This window comes from Haliotis cracherodii, unplaced genomic scaffold, assembly GCF_022045235.1.
Source record: "Haliotis cracherodii isolate W230 unplaced genomic scaffold, xgHalCrac1.p SCAF_2, whole genome shotgun sequence".
Taxonomy (NCBI): Eukaryota; Metazoa; Mollusca; class Gastropoda; order Lepetellida; family Haliotidae; genus Haliotis; species Haliotis cracherodii.
In genome coordinates, this window is record NW_027266275.1 from 28,180,278 (window position 1) to 28,201,295 (window position 21,018).

Here is a 21,018-nt window from a genome sequence, read left to right on the forward strand (position 1 = left end):
GTTTACTAAAATTCAAATAATGTAGGGTTTCACCGAAGTGGTAAACGTCTGAGACCTGCATCACTTCGGGCTTTCCTCCCACATTAAGCTGACACGCCGTGATATAACTGGAATAATGTTAAAAGCGGCGTTAAACCCAACTCACTCACTCACTCAAATAATGTAACAGCTTATAGGCCTGGCATATCACTCTACATTCATTTCCAACTGTCATGTCCATGTCAGTTTCATATGTTCCATTGTCACTGACTGTCATTACACACCTGGTGGCACAGATGGCACAGGTGACCCATTTGTCTAACCTGCTGCAGTTTGCTGTATCAAATTATGAACCTTGATCGTGGGTTTGAGTCCTGATCTGCCCTGATTATGTTTCTAGGTTTGTCAGCACCATACCCAAGATTGTTGGTTGCATCACTTAAGGCTTTACTCCCACATCATTAAGAGCACTGCAATATAGCTGAGATACCTTTCAAAGCAGCACTAAGCCCTCTCACACTTTCTGTTTCTGACATAGGAGCTGCAGAAGAAGCGATCTGAGAAGAGAGAGGAAGTGAAGAAGAAGGCAGAGGAAGAGGTGGCCTACCTGCAGGCAAGTGGTAAGATCACAAAGAGTCCCTCCAGGTCATCTTTAGCCAAGAAAAAGGGGGGTTCCAGAAATGGGTCCAAGAGGGGGGCTTCTAGTCCCAGAGAGGGTCAGGACAATGCTTCACAATCCACACCCAGAGATGGGGGGCAGAATGGCAGCGCTGCACCTGGCACCGTGGAGGACATGTTCCAGGTAAGAACACGGCAATCGGGAGTTAAAGTTGCTTTAGTGCTTTATGTGACAGCTGACTTCATGTGCCAAGTACTTTCTGAAACGAGTAAAAAAGATACTTAGATTGAATGTGGTTGTGATCCTTTGAGTGCTCAGAGTGGAATTGTTTTCAACATAACCTTAACTACACCTTTAGCCAACCTGTAACAAACAGTATGCACAGATCATATTTGGATGGTTTTCACATTACCTTAATCTATAGATTCACACATGTGTTCGAATCCCAGTTCGCCTCAATTATATTGTGTCATCAGCACCATGCCCATGCTCATTGGATTCACCAAAATCATGTCAAGCTTTCCTGAGGCTTTCCATCAGTCTTACATGCCGTGATATCACTGGAAAACTATTGAAAGCGCTGTTAAACCCAACTAACTCACACACTCACATGGGCGGTCGGGTAGCCTAGTGGTTAAAGCGCTGCTCGTCACGCCCAAGACCCTGGTTCGATTCCCGACATGGGTACAATGTGTGAAGCCCATTTCTGGTGTCCTCCGCCGTGATATTGCTGGAATATTGCTAAAAGCGGCGTAAAACCATACTCACTCACTCCCACACTCACATAGATTCACAATAGTTGTAATGCTAGGACAGCTTTATGCAAGTAGGCCTTTGGAATGCATAGAAGAAAAAATATGGGTCCACTGATCTGCAGTTGTAAAATATCTGCTCTATGAATCTTTTGTTGGAATGACCTCACATAAAATCAATAGTGGTGTCATGAACAATGGATGACATCGTCGTCATTTATTTGTGACAGTGTGTTCATATGACATCAGATTGCTATGGAACTCTTTGCAGACAATTGAACAATTAACCAATCAGCTTTGAGCTAAAATTATGATGCTCAGTAAGAATTATGTATGTACCACTATTTTGTGAGACATGCAAGAACAATTACACTTTTTCTAGTCATAATGTGGCTGAAATATTGTTTCTTTCAGTCAGTAAATGTAAGTACTGTATAAATCATGTCCTCAGATGCCGTCATCACATCGCGAGGAGGCGGAGGGTGCAGGTGCCGAACCCTCTCCTCGTCTGCCTAGTCCCAGTCAGGCTGCTACAAGGTCCACGCTCAATGACCTGTTTGACACACTCAAGAAACTTGAGGAAGAGGAGAACTTTGTTACTCCTCGAGCAGAGAAAAGAACATCATGGTGTAAGTGGACAAGCATGATTACTTGTAATGAGCTTGTCTTCGGTCATCCACATATTCACTGGCTAAAACTAAATGTGATTTACGTGGCAGGGTTCCGATTAGTTTTGTCTCATTGAACTTTTATGAATCTGGACCATGATATATTGTTATGTGGATAAGGAAATCAAGTATGAAAATCCGGTATATATGGCAATTTGCAGAAACTGGTTTGTTTTTTTAATGTTTGAAGTTATACACTTGTATATTGGATGATACTGGTTGTTTTCTGGTTAAAAAATTTCCTAAAAACATTATGGAATAAAAACAAGAACTCCCTGAAGTGATTGTTTGACTATTTTACATTGTTTTGAGATCATGTATTGTCTGAATATGTCCAGTATTTGTTCTTATTGGATTAAGTATGTGTTGTGTTTTGAACAGTGACAGAATTGGAAAAGAGGAAAGAAAAGGAAGACTGCATTGAATCTAATCTGACCGCAGAGAACTTGGAGAAACTCAATTCAAAACATGGCCTGAAACAAAGTGGTTTCCTGACTGATGGAAAGCTGAAGAGTATTATGACGTTTTTGGATGAGGTGCAAGTCAGTGATCGTCTTAGTGAGATTGACACTGTAAGTCTCTCAGATACGTCTCATTTCAATATGCCATATTTGGCAATTCCTGCTACTAAGTTGGTTAAGTCTCCAACATCATCACTATTAACTGATTTCACATTAGATCACATGTCAAGCCGAAGAAGTTAACTTGCTAACAAAGAATACACTATTCAATCATTCTAATCAAGCATCAAGAGCATCTTGAATTAATTGAGTGATTACTTAAGCTAGGGGTCGTCACTTGAATTAATTTGTTGACACAGTGATTTACAGCATGTGAAGTCTGGTCAGTCAGTCAGTCAGTGTTGAGTGAGGGTGAGGGATGTTGGGACTGTACTGCATTGTTGTGTGGCAGGAGATCAACAAGATGAATGAGGAGCTGGAGAAGCCAGCGCTGTTGGTGCCATCGGGGGAGGAGTTGGCCCAGCTGGAGCAGGCCCAGGCTGTGGCCAGTGAGGTGACTAGCACAGTCCTGTCACAGCGCCTCGAGCTGGATGAGAAACGCAGAACTGTTACTATGCTACAGAAAGCCCTGGTACGCCATGTGGTGGACATTTCAATAGACCTTGTTATTTATTCTAAAGAATGGAATAATTCCTATAATTTCAGTTTAGCTTTTTAATATAAGTTTGTCCAAATGTTCATTAACATTAACTTTCTTTGGTTACAAGTTACATAGATGCCACTGACTGACTGGTGTAGACAGCAGTGTTAGATGCCACTGACTGACTGGTGTAGACAGCAGTGTAAGATACCACTGACTGCCTGGTGTAGACAGCAGTGTAAGATACCACTGACTGCCTGGTGTTGACATCAGTGTAAGATACCACTGACTGACCTGTGTAGACATCAGTGTTAGATACCACTGACTGACTGGTGTAGACATTAGTGTTAGATACCACTGACTGACTTGTGTTGACATCAGTGTTAGATACCACTGAGACATCAGTGTTAGATACCACTGACTGACCTGTGTAGACAGCAGTGTAAGATACCACTGACTGACTGGTGTAGACATCAGTGTTAGATACCACTGACTGACCTGTGTAGACAGCAGTGTAAGATACCACTGACTGACCTGTGTTGACAGCAGTGTTAGATACCACTGACTGACCTGTGTAGACAGCAGTGTAAGATACCACTGATTGACCTGTGTAGACAGCAGTGTAAGATACCACTGACTGCCTGGTGTAGACATCAGTGTAAGATACCACTGACTGCCTGGTGTTGACATCAGTGTAAGATACCACTGACTGCCTGGTGTTGACAGCAGTGTAAGATACCACTGACTGCCTGGTGTTGACATCAGTGTAAGATACCACTGAATGACCTGTGTTGACAGCAGTGTTAGATCCTACTTATGTTGACAGAACCAGCAGAGGGAGCTGACAGTGCGGCATGCCAGGGAGACTGAGAAGGAGATGAAGAAGAGGCTGGACCACCAGAAGGAAGAGTACGAGGAAACCGTCAAGAGACACCTTGGCTTCATTGATCAGGTACTTTTCTACTCACATACTGCCCTTTGTTTACTAATGTATCTTCACCATCTTTGAACAGTGTGCATTCTGCAGAGAAGGCTACACTTGTTCTCGTTGGATACCATTTCTGTGGTATGTAGTTGAGTAAAAGCATGACACTTTTCATTTTTACACTGTTGAGAATCAGCCATTGAGTTTTCCTTGTTATGATGAGTGACCTTGTTAGTATGTTTTGGTAAGACATCGCTGTACAATGATCAAGTTATTTTCAGGTGTCACTTCAAGTGTTGGGTCAAGTCATGGAGTTTCTGTGTCTGTATATGTATGGACATCTTTGTTGGGTCATGTTGGGGTTTCTGTGTCTGTATGTGTTTCGACACCTGTGTTGGGTCATGTCGGGGGGTTTCTGTGTCTGTATGTGTTAAGACACCTTTGTTGGGTCATGTCGGGGTTTCTGTGTTGTGTCTGTATGTGTTCTGACACCTTGGTTGGGTCATGTCAGGGGGTTTCTGTGTCTGTATGTGTTGGTACACCTGTGTTGGGTCATGTCAGGGTTTCTGTGTCTGTATGTGTTCTCACACCTTGGTTGGGTCATGTCAGGGGGTTTCTGTGTCTGTATGTGTTTGGACACTTGTGTTGGGTCATGTCAGGGTTTCTGTGTCTGTATGTATTTGGACACCTGTGTTGGGTCATGTCAGGGGGTTTCTGTGTCTGTATGTGTTTGGACACCTGTGTTGGGTCATGTCAGGGGGTTTCTGTGTCTGTATGTGTTCTGACACCTTGGTTGGGTCATGTTGGGGTTTCTGTAATGTGTCTGTATGTGTTCTGACACCTTGGTTGGGTCATGTCAGGGGGTTTCTGTGTCTGTATGTGTTCTGACACCTTGGTTGGGTCAGGTCAGGGGGTTTCTGTGTCAGTATGTGTTAGTACACCTGTGTTGGGTCATGTCAGGGGGTTTCTGTGTCTATATGTGTTCTGACACCTTGGTTGGGTCATGTCAGGGGGTTTCTGTGTCTGTATGTGTTTGGACACATGTGTTGGGTCATGTCGGGGTACTGTGTCTGTATGTGTTTGTACACCTGTGTTGGGTAATGTCGGGGTTTCTGTGTCTGTATGTGTTCTGACACCTTGGTTGGGTCATGTCAGGGTTTCTGTGTGTATGTGTTCTGACACCTTTGTTGGGTCATGTCAGGGGGTTTCTGTGTCTGTATGTGTTCTGACACCTTGGTTGGGTCAGGTCAGGGGGTTTCTGTGTCAGTATGTGTTAGTACACCTGTGTTGGGTCATGTTGGGGTTTCTGTGTCTGTATGTGTTCTGACACCTTGGTTGGGTCATGTCAGGGTTTCTGTGTCTGTATGTGTTCTGACACTTTGGTTGGGCCAATTTGGGGTTTCTGTGTCTGTATGTGACCTGGTAGTATCATCTTGTGTTGCAGCTGATTGATGACAAGAAGACACTCAGTGAGAGATGTGAACAAGTGGTGAAGGAACTGAAAGTCATTGACAAGAAATACCAGGATAAGATAAAGTCCATGGATGACAGGTTGGTCATGTTTTTTGCATGGAGTCTTTCATCATGCAGGGTTTTTCAGGAAATTGACTGATTGTTATCCAGTGCCCTGAAGATTTTGATTTGAAGTGTTTTTGATTTTGCTGATGGTATAGAAGAAGGTGTTGCACATCCTCTAGTCTGTTATGTTCTATGTGCAGCCACAGTCGCAAGTAAGCAACATCCTCTTTAATCAGGTATGTTGTATGTGCAGCCATGGCCGTGAGATGCAGAAGCTGAAGGACATCCATGCTGCTGCTGAGAAGTTAAGGAGAGAGAAGTGGATTGAGGAGAAGACCAAGAAGATCAAGGTACAGCTAGATATACAACTCTGTTAAGTGTTGTGGTAGCTACTCGGCAATCAACCCTGTGAGTGAGTTGGAATTTACACCGTTTTTAGCAATATTCCAGCAATGTCACAGCGGGGGACACCAGCAATGGCTTCACACATTGTACCAATGTGAATATACCCTGTGAAGTTTCCATTCAAAATATTAACCTTTCAAATGCTTGTAATCAATCATCTTCCCGAGGCAAGAGAGAAAACTGACTATAAAAGTCCAGTTTCCACCCTTGCTAAACTAGGCTGTTATTATGGAGTTACATTTTGGCTGGACTAATGAGTCTATGCATAGTCCAGTCCAAATCGCGCACCGAAATCAAAATCCAGTTAGTAAACTGTCATGCAGATTTCGGTCGATTGCATGATTTGCAAAGCATGTGTACCGTCAACTTGTTGTCAACAGATATTTTCCAAGTCTTTCCATGTTTTTGATCAAGGCGCTCAAGTGATTTGAACCACTTTGCAATGTAAGACCCGTTTTATTACAATATAGATCTTGATTATTGATCAGATCGTCTTGACTGCGCGCCACCATTTTGTTTGAAACAAATGCAAGTGAAACGAGAGGTGGAATCTGATTGGTCCATAGGAAAAGCTTAGAAGGGACATAACTCGTAATAACCACTGGTGGCGCTACAATCGAGCAAGGGTGGAAACTGGACTTTTAAAGTCAGTTAACTCACTTGCCTTGGGAAGATGGTATTCAATTGACCAGAAAAAGGTATTTTCACAGAAATTTTTGGTGAATCCTTAGACTTTTTGTTCTTTTAAAGGTAAATCTTTTTTCTGTGTTGGCTTTTTGCACAGAATGAACACTTGAGTAAATGACTACACATGTAAGAGTTTATTAATGTGTTGAGAGTGATGTAGACTAACCAGGAAGTTATGTGTACTCTAGGAGATGACAGTGAAGGGTTTGGAGCCAGAGATCCAACGTCTCATCGCCAAACACAAAGCAGAAATAAAGAAGATAAAACAGCTCCAGGAGGGTGACATCCTTGAGTCTGACGAGCGGGCTTCACATCGCTATGTGAAGATGATGGAGGAACTGCGTGAACAACTGGAGCAGGAGAAGGAAGCAGCATGCAACAGGGAGAGGCAGATGGCCAAGGAGAGGTACGCTTAGTTAAACCTGGAGTCAAACATAGCCATGTATAGAAGTGGTAGTATTTTTTCACTCAGCTTCACTTGTGTTATCCTCTTGATGGGTTCATAAAGACATGAAGAGTCCATGAATCTAGATTCTGTCTTGAAAATGCTTTGAAAAGGGATAATGTCATGTGTAGGCATCTGTATGTCCTGTGTAGGCTTGTATGTCCCATGTAGGCATGTATGTCCTTTGTAGGCATCTGTCATGTGTAGGCATCTTTGTTATGTGTAGGCACATATGTCATATGCAGGCATATATGTCACGTGTAAGCATCTATGTTATGTGTAGGCACCTGTGTCATATGTGGGCATATATGTCATGTGTAGGCATCTGTGTCATGTGTAGGTATATATGTCATGTGTAGGCATTTATGTCATGTGTAGGCATCTTCCATGTGTAGGCATCTATGCCATGTGTAGGCATCTATGTCCTTTGTAGGCATCATTTTTTAGGTATTTATGCCATGTGTAGGCATCTACTTGTAGTCATCTATGTCCTGTGTAGGCTTCTATGTCATGTGTGGGAATCCATGTTGTGTAGGGATCTATGTCATGTGTAGGCACCTATGGCATGTGTAGGCATATATGGCATGTGTAGGCTTCTGTCATGTGTAGGCATCTATGTGTAGGCATCTCTGTCATGTGTAGGTATCTATGTGTAGGCATCTCTGTCATGTGTAGGCATCTATGTCATGTGTAGGCATCTATGTCATGTGTAGGCATCAATGTCGTGTAGGCTTCTATGTCATGTGAAGACATCCACATGTAGGCATCCATGTTGTGTAGGTATCTATGTAATGTGTAGGCATCCACATGTAGGCATCCATGTCATGTAGGTATCCATGTCATGTAGGTATCTATGTCATGTGTAGGCATCCACATGTAGGTATCACTGTCATGTGTAGGCATCCACATGTAGGCATCCATGTCGTGTAGGCATCTATATCATGTGTAGACATTTATGTGTGTAGGTATGAGAAGCAGTTGCAGCAGGAGGAGGAGTCGTACCAGCAGCAACGGCGACGGCTCCATGCCGAGGTACAGGAGGAGAAGGAGAGGCTGTCCCAGCACGCCTCCCGGCAACGCACTGAAGTGGACAAGCTGCAGAGACAGCTGGAGGACAGCCACAAGATGGCGCTTGATGCCATGAAGTCAGAGTTTGAAAAGGCTCGAGAAGAACAGGACAGGCGACATGCTGTAAGTAACACTACTAGCAAGGCATTCTATCTAGAGCAATACAAGGACAACTGTCTATGGATAAACAAGTTCATTAATAGAGCAAAGTGAAGTATGATCAACCATCAAAACCATACTTCACCTTAATGTACATCACTTGCTTGTTAAAGATGTTTGGATATTATTCACCTTAACATTGCCTCAAAGGTCATAAAGAAGTTGTTTATCTCATCACACCAACTTGTAAATGTTACTCAAAGATGTTGTAGCTATAATGTACATTTTCATTATAACCTGTCTATTCTACTCCTTTAGTGTAAATGTAGAACATGTCAGATTTTATCTGACCTCGACCAAAGGTCATGACTCTCAACATAAAGTTTATGGAGTTTTAAGCTCTCCAGGGTGTGATTGTATAAAACAATCTTAGCGCTTAGGTGATCGTAACTCCCATACCTTTAACATAGACTTACGACAATCACAGTGCTAAGGTTGTGTTGTACAATGGCACCCTGCACTCTATTGTTGCCAGAATTTATTGCTATGCAAAATGATTTCTATGATTTTTGATTACTATCCATTTATCTATCTATGACTGACAGCTCTTTTAGAATTGTCTCATTTACATATTTAATCTTTTTGCAACATAACTCATACACATGATATAAGGTTACCACCTGACTTGAAGTCTTACACAAAATATGATATACATCCCATGGAATTGTCCCTGGCACCTGCTTGGAGTACCTTCTGGTTTCTTGACAAACCTGTAGGGATTCCAGGGAAGAATATAGCTCCCCAGCAACCTATGTTGTTGCTGTTGTAAGCGGCTCCTAAAGGGGTGGACAGTCTCGGTGGCTTGGTTGATGGTGTGTCTTTGTTGACATCGTATCCCAATTGCGTGGATCAATGCTGATAGAGGCAATCACTAGTATGCTGGAATATGGTGCTTCATTAAATAACAATCAATCATGAATTTATCTCCTTGTCAAATTACATTTGTATCACAGGTCCCCATTACCATGAGGCCAAATTAATGGATAGTACTTCAAGTTAATGGATAGTTCTTCAAATTAATGGATAGTACTTCAAAGTAATGGATAGTACTTCAAAGTAATGGATAGTACTTCAAGTTAATGGATAGTACCTCAAATTAATGGATAGTACTTCAAATTAATGGATAGTACTTCAAAGTAATGGATAGTACTTCAAATTAATGGATAGTACCTCAAATTAATGGATAGTACTTCAAATTAATGGATAGTACTTCACCAAATGACGACAAAGTAGGACCATCTCAGTGCAATGGCATCATACACCATTGATGCTCTCCTGCCCCAGGCCCCGTGGTTGTAGCTGCGATGTAACTGAACTCCATGCAAGTACAAGAGATAGTAGTGTTGATAAATATTATTCCTTCTGCAGATTGAGGTCCGTGAGCTGAATGAACGTTTGCGTGTTGAGAAAGAGGCATGGGAGGAGAACTACATGAAGAAACAAGAGACGTGGCTGACTCAGAAGGAGCGGGAACTCAAGTCCCATGTGCGGAGAGACCGGGACAAGGAGATAGAGCTGGTTATACAGCGGCTGGAAGAGGATGCCACACGGTCTAGGGACGAGTGTGAGCGAGCTGCAGAAAACAGAATCAAGTAAGTGATTGCTACTTTCTATCATGGTGAAGATTGACGTTGTCACATACAGACATCAAGAATAAACATCTAAGGTTCCTCTTCCTGTCAATTTTTCTAGTTTCTAGTTTATTTAGTTTTTACTAAATATGTTATAGTTTATTCACTGTACATTGATTATGCTAAAAAGAACTCTAAAAAGAACAATATTTTAATAATGAATTCAATCCTTCTTTAAATAGAACATAAATATGCCACAAAAATGCACAGTACACCAGTGGCAACTCCCACTATTCATGATCAACATAACTGTTGCATGACATCACAATGGCTGGTAATGATGTCATAATCAGTGTAACTTCATTCTCCCTGATGATACCAATGAAACATGTCGTTGAAAGTACTCAGCATTGTGTTTTGTTTATATATGTACTACTTTACAAACCTCCCTGAAGACATTGGGTTTTGTGTACACTTTGTTGGTGATGCAGTTACATATCGCTTTCTGTTTCCTGTAGACGAATGCGGGACAAGTTCAATAATGAAATGAAGGAGCTCGAGAGTTCCGAGAGGCATGCAGTACAGAAGTACAATGAGATGAAGGTAAGATGCGCATGATGCCACAAGGTGTCACAACAGTACGTTATGTTAACACTGAATCAGTCTCTGACATTCAACAAAGGACATGCTACTTTGTCATGAAGGGACCAAGGACAAGGGACGTGGATATGTAAGAGACATACATTTCATGTTGAAGTAAAAGAAAATATTTAAGAATTCCTGGCAACACAGCAGTGCATAGATACAACTAAGAGTATATTACCAAAGCAAGTCTATTCACAGGTAAAGTAAAAGCATGCATTTGAAAACCATATTTTACCATTTTATGTCCTGGCCTGTTTGTCTAACATCCATCATGTGTCGTGGGCATCTGGCATTAGCATCATCTCCACAGATACCAATGTACCAATGAAGATGAAACTTTGTATACTTGTTCCAACTGATATGGACACCCTAATTTGTTTATGAAATTTGAATCCAATTTTCAATATTGGCCCTTTTGTTCAAGAGGTGCAAATCAGATATACAACATGGCTGCCACAACAGCCATAGTGAAAATCCTATTTGTGGTAAAACTAAAGTGAAATGTGGTATATGTTTAGTTAGTAATAGATAGGGCTCAACACATGTTCCCATTTTTCAAAATTTAAACTTTGGACCTTGTTTGGACTTACATTCTGTACATGGTCATTTCTTTTCACTGTAACCATCATCTTCTCAGAAACCACTGGACCAATGAAGCTGAAACGTCACAGCTTGTTTCCACCACTGATGACGCCTGAACTGAGGTTCAAATGTGATTTTTTTACATGGCCACTACAGCCATTTTTATGAACTTATAAGACAGTTACTCAGCCATGTCAAAAATGTATATGTTTAGCTTGTAGTGGGACTTAATATATCTGTTCCACATTTTGCTATAATGTATATTTTGACCTTGTCTTGACCTTTGTGTTTTTATTATTTTCTTAAAACATGAGGCCAAATAGACTTCCTATCTGAAATTAGTTGTCCTGAGTAATTATTTGAATATCAATGCTGACAACTTTTCTTAAGTGTCTGTCTTTGTTGACATTTTCTCTATTTCCTGCAGATCCAGGTGAGCTACACTTCCCAGACACTATTTTATGTCTCCTTTAGTGCCAAGAATAGAAGATTCATCTAACAGAGATGAGGATTGTGTTTCTGTGTTGTAGGCTCAGCTGACGGAGATCGAAGGTGAATGTGAAAGGTTGAAGGTCATTGTTAGACAGAAGGATCAGGAAGTCCTGGATATAAAGAAGGTAAAGCAAGGAAACCTGTGTCATACTTTCCCCATCTCATAAGATTTGTTTACCCAGGCCTCGTATTTGTATGTTATTTGCTTTACCTAACATTTACCTGCAATATATCTTGCATGAGAACTGTCCCTCCAAATACTTTGAAGCAATGCCTGGCAAACATATTCTATTGTTTGAATTGTTTGATAGGCATTACTTAGAAGTTGACGGATGACAAGATAGACACAATTTTTTATGGATAACAACTTCTTTAATACTGTAAAAGGCGACGTTTTCGGTATAGATCCTTATACCGTTGTCAAGCAAGACTTAGGAAAAACAGCCGACTCCTTCATCTCTGACTCCACGGACTTCTGCTCCAAACTCAAGAACATCACCAATCCAGATCAAATCATCAGTTACGATGTAGTAGACCTTTTCACCAACGTACCCATAGATGACACTCTGCAAATTCTCCGCCGTCGCATCACTGAAACCCCTCCTGAAACCAGCCTAACCACCGAATCCATCATCGCCCTCACCACCGCCTGTATCTCCACCACATACTTCACCTGGGGCGACGAGTATTATCAGTCTTGCTTGACAACGGTATAAGGATCTATACCGAAACGTCGCCTTTTACAGTATTAAAGAAGTTGTTATCCATAAAAAATTGTGTCTATCTTGTCTATATTCTCTGATGCTGTGTGTTGCAGCTGACAGACAGGCTCCATGAGGAACGCAGCCATGTATCAGATATCATTCGCCAGGAGTTTGCCGACCGCATTGTAACCACAGAGGAAGAAAACAAAAGGTTGAAAAATGAAATGTCAGAATTGAGAGCAAAACACCGAATTGAAATCGAGAGGGGGAAGAGCGACATCGAAGAAATCAAAAGACAAAAAGATGATGAGATGGAGGAGGTACACAAGAGGTATAGAATCTCTGATTATGCATATTCATGTAATCAACAGTACAATGGTATTGAGCTGGGACGAGTCCAAATTTATGACCCAGGTACTTGACCCCGTATTACACGACCCTACCCGTGGCCCTACTGTAGGTCTCAAGAGTTGGGTACTTAATATCCGATTTGGAATTGTTTTACCGCAGCCCTGGCAAATGCTATTTAGATACATGTATAAAACAATCAGATCATGCATACACTGAAGTCGACTGAAGCTATATCTTTACTCAAACATGTAAACGTCGGAAAGAATGTGTGCATAGGCAGAAAGAAATGCAAACATAAGCGACTTTTATCATGATTGTATTTAAACAACATATTACATAACTAACCATGGGTCTGGGTAGTCCTGTGGGTACCGAGGTCCCAACCCCAGTACACAAGTCACTCGTCCAGCCCTACAAAGGTATAATACACTAATGGTAGTTACCGGTAGTCTGAAGTTCATTGAGGAAGAAGATATGATTTTAATTCCAAATACTTAATTGTTGTACACCATGTTCCAAGGTCTCAGTATTTCATCTGGTCAGTAAAGGGGCAAGAATGTATGTGTATTATCAATGCATGTCAGCATATTTTGTGAGCAAAGGCAAAAGTGACATAGATTGTAGAGGTTACCACTTTCATGAAACCATTATCTGTGTGGTTGTAAATTTACAATATTGATGCTGCTGTAATGGTTGATATTGTGTTGTGAGGGTGCTGTAATGGTTGATGTGTGTGTTGTCATGGTGCAGTAATGGTTGATGTTTGTGTTGTGAGGGTGCTGTAATGGTTGATGTGTGTGTTGTGAGGGTGCTGTGATGGTTGTCTTGTGAGGGTGTTGTAGTGGTTGATGGTTGTGATGTCAGGGTGCTGTAGTGGTTGATGGTTGTGTTGTTAGGGTACTGTAGTGGTTGATGGTTGTGTTGTCAGGGTGCTGTAGTGGTTGGTGGTTGTGATGTCAGGGTGCTGTAGTGGTTGATGGTTGTGTTGTTAGGGTGCTGTAGTGGTTGATGTGTGTGTTATCAGGGTGCTTTAATGGCGGATGTTTGTGTTGTCAGGGTGCTGTAGTGGCTGATGGTTGTGTTGTTAGGGTGCTGTAATGGTTGATGTGTGTGTGTTGTCGGGTGCTGTAATGGTTGATGGTTGTGTTATCAGGGTGCTTTAATGGCGAATGTTTGTGTTGTCAGGGTGTTGTAGTGGCGGATGTTTGTGTTGTCAGGGTGTTGTAGTGGCTGATGGTTGTGATGTCAGGGTGCTGTAGTGGTTGTTGGTTGTGTTGTTAGGGTACTGTTGTGGTTGATGGTTGTGTTGTCAGGGTGCTGTAGTGGTTGGTGGTTGTGATGTCAGGGTGCTGTAGTGGTTGATGGTTGTGTTGTGAGGGTGCTGTAATGGTTGATGTGTGTGTGTTGTCGGGTGCTGTAATGGTTGATGGTTGTGTTATCAGGGTGCTTTAATGGCGAATGTTTGTGTTGTCAGGGTGCTGTAATGGCTGACGGTTGTGTTGTCAGGGTGCTGTAATGGTTTTGTTGTCAGGGTGCTGTAATGGTTGATGGTTGTGTTATCAGGGTGATGTAATGGCTGATGGTTGTGTTATCAGGGTGTTGTAATGGCTGATAATTGTGTTGTCAGGGTGCTGTAGTGGTTGATGTTTGTCTTGTCAGGGTGCTGTAATGGTTGATGGTTGTGTTGTCAGGGTGCTGTAATGACTGGTGGTTGTGTTGTCAGGGTGCTGTAGTGGTTGATGGTTGTGTTGTCAGGGTTCTGTAATGGTTGATGTTTGTGTTGTCAGGGTGCTTTGATGGTTGATGTGTGTGTTGTCAGGGTGCTGTGATGGTTGTGGTGTCAGGGTGTTGTAATGGTTGATGGTTGTGTTATCAGGGTGCTGTAATGGCTGATGTTTGTGTTGTCAGGGTGCTGTAATGGTTGATGGTTGAGTTGGCAGGTGCTGTAATGGTTGATGGTTGTGTTGTCAGGGTGCTGTGATGGTTGTGGTGTCAAGGTGCTGTAATGGTTGATTGTTGTGGTGTCAGGGTGCTGTAGTGGTTGATGGTTGTAATGTCAGGGTGCTGTAGTGGTTGATGGTTGTGTTGTCGGGTGCTGTAATGGTTGATGGTTGAGTTGGCAGGTGCTGTAATGGTTGATGGTTGTGTTGTCAGGGTGCTGTAATGGTTGATGTGTGTGTTGTCGGGTGCTGTAATGGTTGATGGTTGAGTTGTCAGGGTGCTGTAATGGTTGATGGTTGTGTTGTCAGAATGCTGTAATGGTTGATGGTTGTGTTGTCAGTGTGCTGTAATGGTTGATGGTTGTGTTGTCAGTGTGCTGTAATGGTTGATGGTTGTGTTGTCAGGGTGAAGCAGGCCATCGTGAAGAAAGAGGAGGTGGTGAACCAGCTACGTCAGCAGTACCAGGCTGCCACCAAACGTGCAGACCACCTGGAGGGGCTCCTCAACCAACAGCGGAAACAGCTCCTGGGGAAGAAAGCTACATAGTACCCTCAAGGCATCAATGTCCTCATGCGTAGACGTCACAGTATGGCTAGTTTTATCTCACCTTGACACCATCAAAGTGGGCGCTTTTTATGGGTCGTTGTCTGTTGTCCATCCACCATTCTGTCTTTAGCACTGGACTTGAAATAGTTTCTTCTCCTCATCTGCTAACATGTAAATATGCTTTTCGCATCATATGTTCTAAATGTTCAAGACTACATGTGGGATGTTTATCTCCCCAGTAGCCATTGGAGATACTCCAGTCTTCAGGGGATGTTCATTAGATTCTTCCTGACAATGAAATAAGGTTTAAGATTTATTAATTCAAAACGATTCATAGCATTTACAAAAAATAAGGTGTGTAGAATAAGTTGAACATCAAATTATATCTACCACATGTTCACTGAACTTTAAGAACTTTTAAGCAGAATTATGTTCCGTGACAAATAGTTAGAAATCTATCAAACAATGAATGGTCGGATGTCCAACTTTTTATAGAGCATTATGTCATTCAAACTGGACCAATTGTCATGATATTTTTCATGTTCCTATAGACCAGGAAACCTTTTCAGATCATCTGAATAATCCTAGTACAATGCCAAACTTGATAAGTATTACATGGCTATTTTTACAGGATTTTTAAAAAAAGAAACCTACAGCTAAAATCGTATTGCTAAACTGGAACCTCATTACTGAACATCATGCTACTCACATTATCACTGCTGAGGTTTTATGTCATTTAATAAAGGTGAGCTTCTGTACCTCTGGCACTCTGTGTATTTATCACTCACATCTATCTGCTTCAGTTACATTGTTGTTCTATTTATATGTTTGGTAGTAAGTGCCCATGAAGTCCTGATGTGTATTTTTTGTTATTACTTATTACAAGCTTCAGAGCTTGTATGTAAATAGTATTTTATGTTTGAATGTTTTTTACTATTACAAAAGTATTTATTTAATACAAAACAAGAAATATATCTTTGATTATTTGTCACATACTGTTTTAGTAGTACACCCCCACATTAAGTCATAGCAAAAAAAGTATATTTGAAATATTATGACAACAGTAACACACTTAATAACACTAAAGAAAAATAAGCCGTCCACCAATATTTTCATTGCCTAAGAATCCATTGTTTTGTACTGTTTCAGTGTAACAAAGTTACCATTCATATTGATTGATTTCTGTGAGATACATCTTGTTAATGTTATGGTACTTGTGAAAGTTTTGAGTTACATATCAATTATTTGTGATTATTTGTTAGTGCTGCTGTTGAATGAGATAAGGTGCTCAGTGTACAAACTGTCACAACCCCTTGTGGTATATCTTGAGTCCAATACTGTAATCATTATGCTTTTGTCGTGACTCTTGTAATGCCGTTAAGATATGGTGTAGAATAGGTCTTCAGCAACCCATGCTTGCCGTAAAGACGACTATGCTTGTCGTAAGAGATAACAGGATCAGGTGGTCAGACTCGGTTGATGCATGTCATCGTATCCCAATTGCGTGGATCTGTGCTCATGATGTCAATCCCTGGATTGATTGTCTGGTCCAGATTTGATTATTTACAGACCACCATCATATAGCTGGAATATTGCGGAGTGCAGTATTAAACAACAAACAAATAAATCATGTATTGTCATGACTCTAATGTTGTGTTGTGATGCTGGTAATGTCACATTAAACTCTGGAGTTGTGTCATGACCCGTATTGTGACATCCGGCATAAAACTAGCGTTCTGGTCATGTGTCTAGTGTTGACATGCTGCTGTGTCATGATGTGTAATGTTGCATCGCTCTAGTGTTGTGGTATGTCTCTAGTTTCATACTGTATGAGTGTTGAGTCATACAGTCAATCTGGTGTTATCATGCTGCATCACACCAGTGTGAGAGTCATGCTACATCAGTCTAATGTCATGCTGCATCACACTAGTGTGAGTCATGCCACATCAGTCTAGTGTTGTCGTGCTGCATCAGTCTAGTGTTGTGTCATGCTACATCACACCAGTGTGAGTCATGCTGCATCAGTCTAGTGTTGTCGTGCTGCATCAGTCTAGTGTTGTCATGTTGCATCAGTCTACTGTTGTGTCATGCTACATCACACAAGTGTGAGAGTCATGCTACATCAAACAAGTGTGAGAGTCATGCTGCATCAGTCTAGTGTTGTCGTGCTGCATCAATCTAGTGTTGTCGTGCTGCATCAGTCTAGTGTTGTCATGCCACATCAGTCTACTGTTGTGCCATGCCGTATAAGTCTAGTATTTTGTCATGCCACATCAGTCTAGTGTTGTCATGCTGCTTCAGTCTAGTGTTGTCACGCTGCATCAGTCTAGTGTTGTCACGCTGCATCAGTCTAGTGTTGTCATGCCACCTAAGTCTACTGTTGTGCCATGCTGTATAAGTCTAGTATTGTGTCATGCTACATCACACAAGTGTGAGAGTCATGCCACCTCAATCTAGTGTTGTCACGCTGCATCAGACTAGTGTTGTCATGTCACTTCAGTCTACTGTTGTGCCATGCTGTATAAGTCTAGTATTGTGTCATGCCACATCAGTCTAGTGTTGCATGCTGCATCAAACTAGTGTTGTCACGCTGCATCAGTCTAGTGTTGTCACGCTGCATCAGTCTAGTGTTGTCATGCCACCTCAGTCTACTGTTGTGCCATGCTCTATAAGTCTAGTATTGTGTCATGCCACATCAGTTTAGTGATGTCATGCTGCATCACACTAGTGTTGTCACGCTGCATCAGTCTAGTGTTGTGTCATGCTACATCACACAAGTGTGAGAGTCATGCTGCATCAGTCTAGTGTTGTCGTGCTGCATCAGTCTAGTGTTGTCGTGCTGCATCAGTCTAGTGTTGTCATGCTGCATCAGTCTACTGATGTGCCATGCTGTATAAGTCTAGTATTGTGTCATGCTGCATCACACTAGTGTTGTCATGCTGCATCACACTAGTGTTGTCACGCTGCATCACACTAGTGTTGTCATGCCACCTCAGTCTAGTGTTGTCATGCTGCATCAGTCTAGTTTTATGTCATGCTACATCACACAAGTGTGAGAGTCATGCTGAATCAGTCTACTGTTGTGCCATGCTCTATAAGTCTAGTATTGTGTCATGCCACATCAGTTAAGTGTTGTCATGCTGCATCACACTAGTGTTGTCACGCTGCATCAGTCTAGTGTTGTGTCATGCTACATCACACAAGTGTGAGAGTCATGCTGCATCAGACTCGTGTTGTTGTGCTGCATCAGTCTAGTGTTGTTGTGCTGCATCAGTCTAGTGTTGTCATGCTGCATCAGTCTACTGATGTGCCATGCTGTATAAGTCTAGTATTGTGTCATGCCACATCAGTTTAGTGTTGTCATGCTGCATCACACTAGTGTTGTCACGCTGCATCACACTAGTGTTGTCACGCTGCATCACACAAGTGTTGTCATGCAGCATCACACTAGTGTTGTCACGCTGCATCACACTAGTGTTGTCATGCTGCATCACACTAGTGTTGTCACGCTGCATCAAACTAGTGTTGTCATGCCACCTCAGTCTAGTTTTGTGTCATGCTACATCACACAAGTGTGTGTCATGCTACATCAGTCTAGTGTTGTCGTGCTGCATCAGACTAGTGTTGTCATGCCACCTCAGTCTAGTGTTGTGTCATGCTACATCACACAAAGTGTGTGAGTCATGCTACATCAGTCTAGTGTTGTCGTGCTGCATCAGACTAGTGTTGTCATGCCACCTCAGTCTAGTGTTGTGTCATGCTACATCACACAAAGTGTGTGAGTCATGCTACATCAGTCTAGTGTTGTCGTTCTGCATCAGACTAGTGTTGTCATGCCACCTCAGTCTAGTGATGTGTCATGCCACATCAGTCTAGTGTTGTCATGCTGTATTGTCATCAGTCTGCATTCTATTGTCATGCTGCATCATTGCATGACTACTGTGTGGTGAATGACTCAAAGTATGTCATGTCATGTCATGTCAGGATTTCCTGAGAGTCCAAGGATCTGAAACTACTGTGATATTTTACAATGACCTGCCATTGTCACCACTGATGTTTTCATATCATTTAGTGTTCAGTTGTGTGCATATGTAGATCTACAATTACTATTATCACATTTTGTTTTATTCTATATCATATCCTGCCATATTTGAAGCGGAGTGCTAAGATTTTATGCCTGAGGACATATATTTTCCACACACTTGCAATGAAATACATGCATTATCATAGTATAGCAGTTGAAGCACTTTTTCAACAGTTTGCATTTTTTTATCCCTCTAGAACATGAATGCCTACTGATCAGGATTCAGCTGAATTGAGGATTAATGTGTAATGATTTTTCTGCAAAAACATTGGATTGACATACCAAAGTGTGAGAAGATATTGATTTTAAAGGAAAGTATGTAATGCTTTAGAGGAATTGAAGTTGATTAATAGGATTCTGTATTTGATTTCCCATATGAAAAAATAACACATCTCTTACTTGGTGTGAGTAACGTGTGCACTTGACACTTTCCCCTCAGCTGTGCACAATGCATTATTTATTCATGTTGGTAGATTACCTCGACAAAATGTTCACTATTGATGCACTTATTTAAGTTTAGATTATGCCAATGGCTGATTTATGAAAGTGTACATTTACTGCAGAAAGAGACTTCACACGGCCCGGGTCTTGACTGAAATAATGCAGAAATAGGACCCATGCACATGGCACTTTTTGTTAGTTGAACAAGTGGGTTGATAACTTTCTTGATTCTTAACATTGTCAGCAGAACACAAAGTACATGTCATTTAGATGTAACTGCCAGCATGTTTATTACATCACAAGTAGCTGATGACAGTATAAGGGCTGTTTGACGTCTATCTGGCTGGTCAACTCTTCCTGCTAATGTTACTAGTCATAAGCCCTACTACACTGTTATTAGGGTTCTTTAATCTGACGGGGGAAATCGTCAGTAGCTCCTGTTTTTGTGCCCTTGGTATGCATCCATTCAGACATACCAGTTTTTTCACTGTTCATTGACCCATCCTCCAATCTGTTTATCTTTACTGTCGATATACATACCTACCTGTGCCTCTGTATTTCTGATCAGTCAGATCTAGCCATCTCTCTAGCAAAGAATTACCTGTCATGCAGTATCCTTGATTACACACTTGCTATAATGTTTGTTACAGGTGTTCATATCTGTGAATACCAATACAATATAAAGTTGCATGGGCCCAGGTATTCATTAGCACGTGCATAGGTGTTGGTAAAAGTTATTCTTATTCTGAACCATGACCTTCAGGTTGAGTGAGATAAATACTTGAGTATGTGCATTAACCTCAAGGTCAAGGTTAGTAAGCATTATTTGCTGCATTGTGGGGATGTATCAATGTTTCTGTTATGACATTTCTCTGTCCTATTCCTTGGATATTGATTGTAAGGGCTATACCAGTTAATGGAATATTGACTACTGTAAACCATAATGAACTACAAAACTCACAGAACAGATATATTTTCCCCCGGTGATTCATCACTTTTCTAGGAGGTAACATTTCAGTATTGTCATCACCTGTCATGTTAGTAATGCATGACAGTCGATTGTTAATGATCAACTTAACTCCAGGATGTAGAAGCCATGTTTTCTGTGTCCCGAGGGTGGAGAAAAGACCATGCTTCTCTATCTCAGCTGGCTACCTAAGCTGTGTATGTCTTGTTCCTGTACATTCATATGTATTTGTGTTTCCATGCTCCACATGGTTAGAGTCTTTGTAACTATTTAATTAACGTTTCTAAAATAGAAATAAAAAGCTTTAAAGTGGCTATGGAGTCCTGTTCTTGTTCTTAAGGTATACGATTCATTTTATCTAAAGCAGT

General features: G+C 41.5%; 1 protein-coding gene across 2 annotated transcripts in view; it reads left to right on the forward strand.

Annotated features, from left to right (window-relative positions):
• LOC139467933 (centrosomal protein of 131 kDa-like) overlaps positions 1-20,962 on the forward strand; it is a 34,009-nt gene extending 13,047 nt beyond the window's left edge. For both annotated transcript variants that reach the window (XM_071249524.1, XM_071249525.1), the window contains exons 7-20: positions 518-781; positions 1,802-1,979; positions 2,400-2,590; positions 2,931-3,110; positions 3,946-4,071; positions 5,489-5,595; positions 5,816-5,912; positions 6,843-7,060; positions 8,065-8,290; positions 9,695-9,918; positions 10,416-10,500; positions 11,655-11,741; positions 12,434-12,651; positions 15,017-20,962. In XM_071249524.1, the coding sequence (XP_071105625.1) occupies positions 518-781; positions 1,802-1,979; positions 2,400-2,590; positions 2,931-3,110; positions 3,946-4,071; positions 5,489-5,595; positions 5,816-5,912; positions 6,843-7,060; positions 8,065-8,290; positions 9,695-9,918; positions 10,416-10,500; positions 11,655-11,741; positions 12,434-12,651; positions 15,017-15,158 (2,343 nt within the window). In that variant the 3' untranslated portion in view covers positions 15,159-20,962. The remainder of the gene's footprint in view (positions 1-517; positions 782-1,801; positions 1,980-2,399; positions 2,591-2,930; positions 3,111-3,945; positions 4,072-5,488; positions 5,596-5,815; positions 5,913-6,842; positions 7,061-8,064; positions 8,291-9,694; positions 9,919-10,415; positions 10,501-11,654; positions 11,742-12,433; positions 12,652-15,016) is intronic.
• Positions 20,963-21,018: the final 56 nt, after the last annotated feature.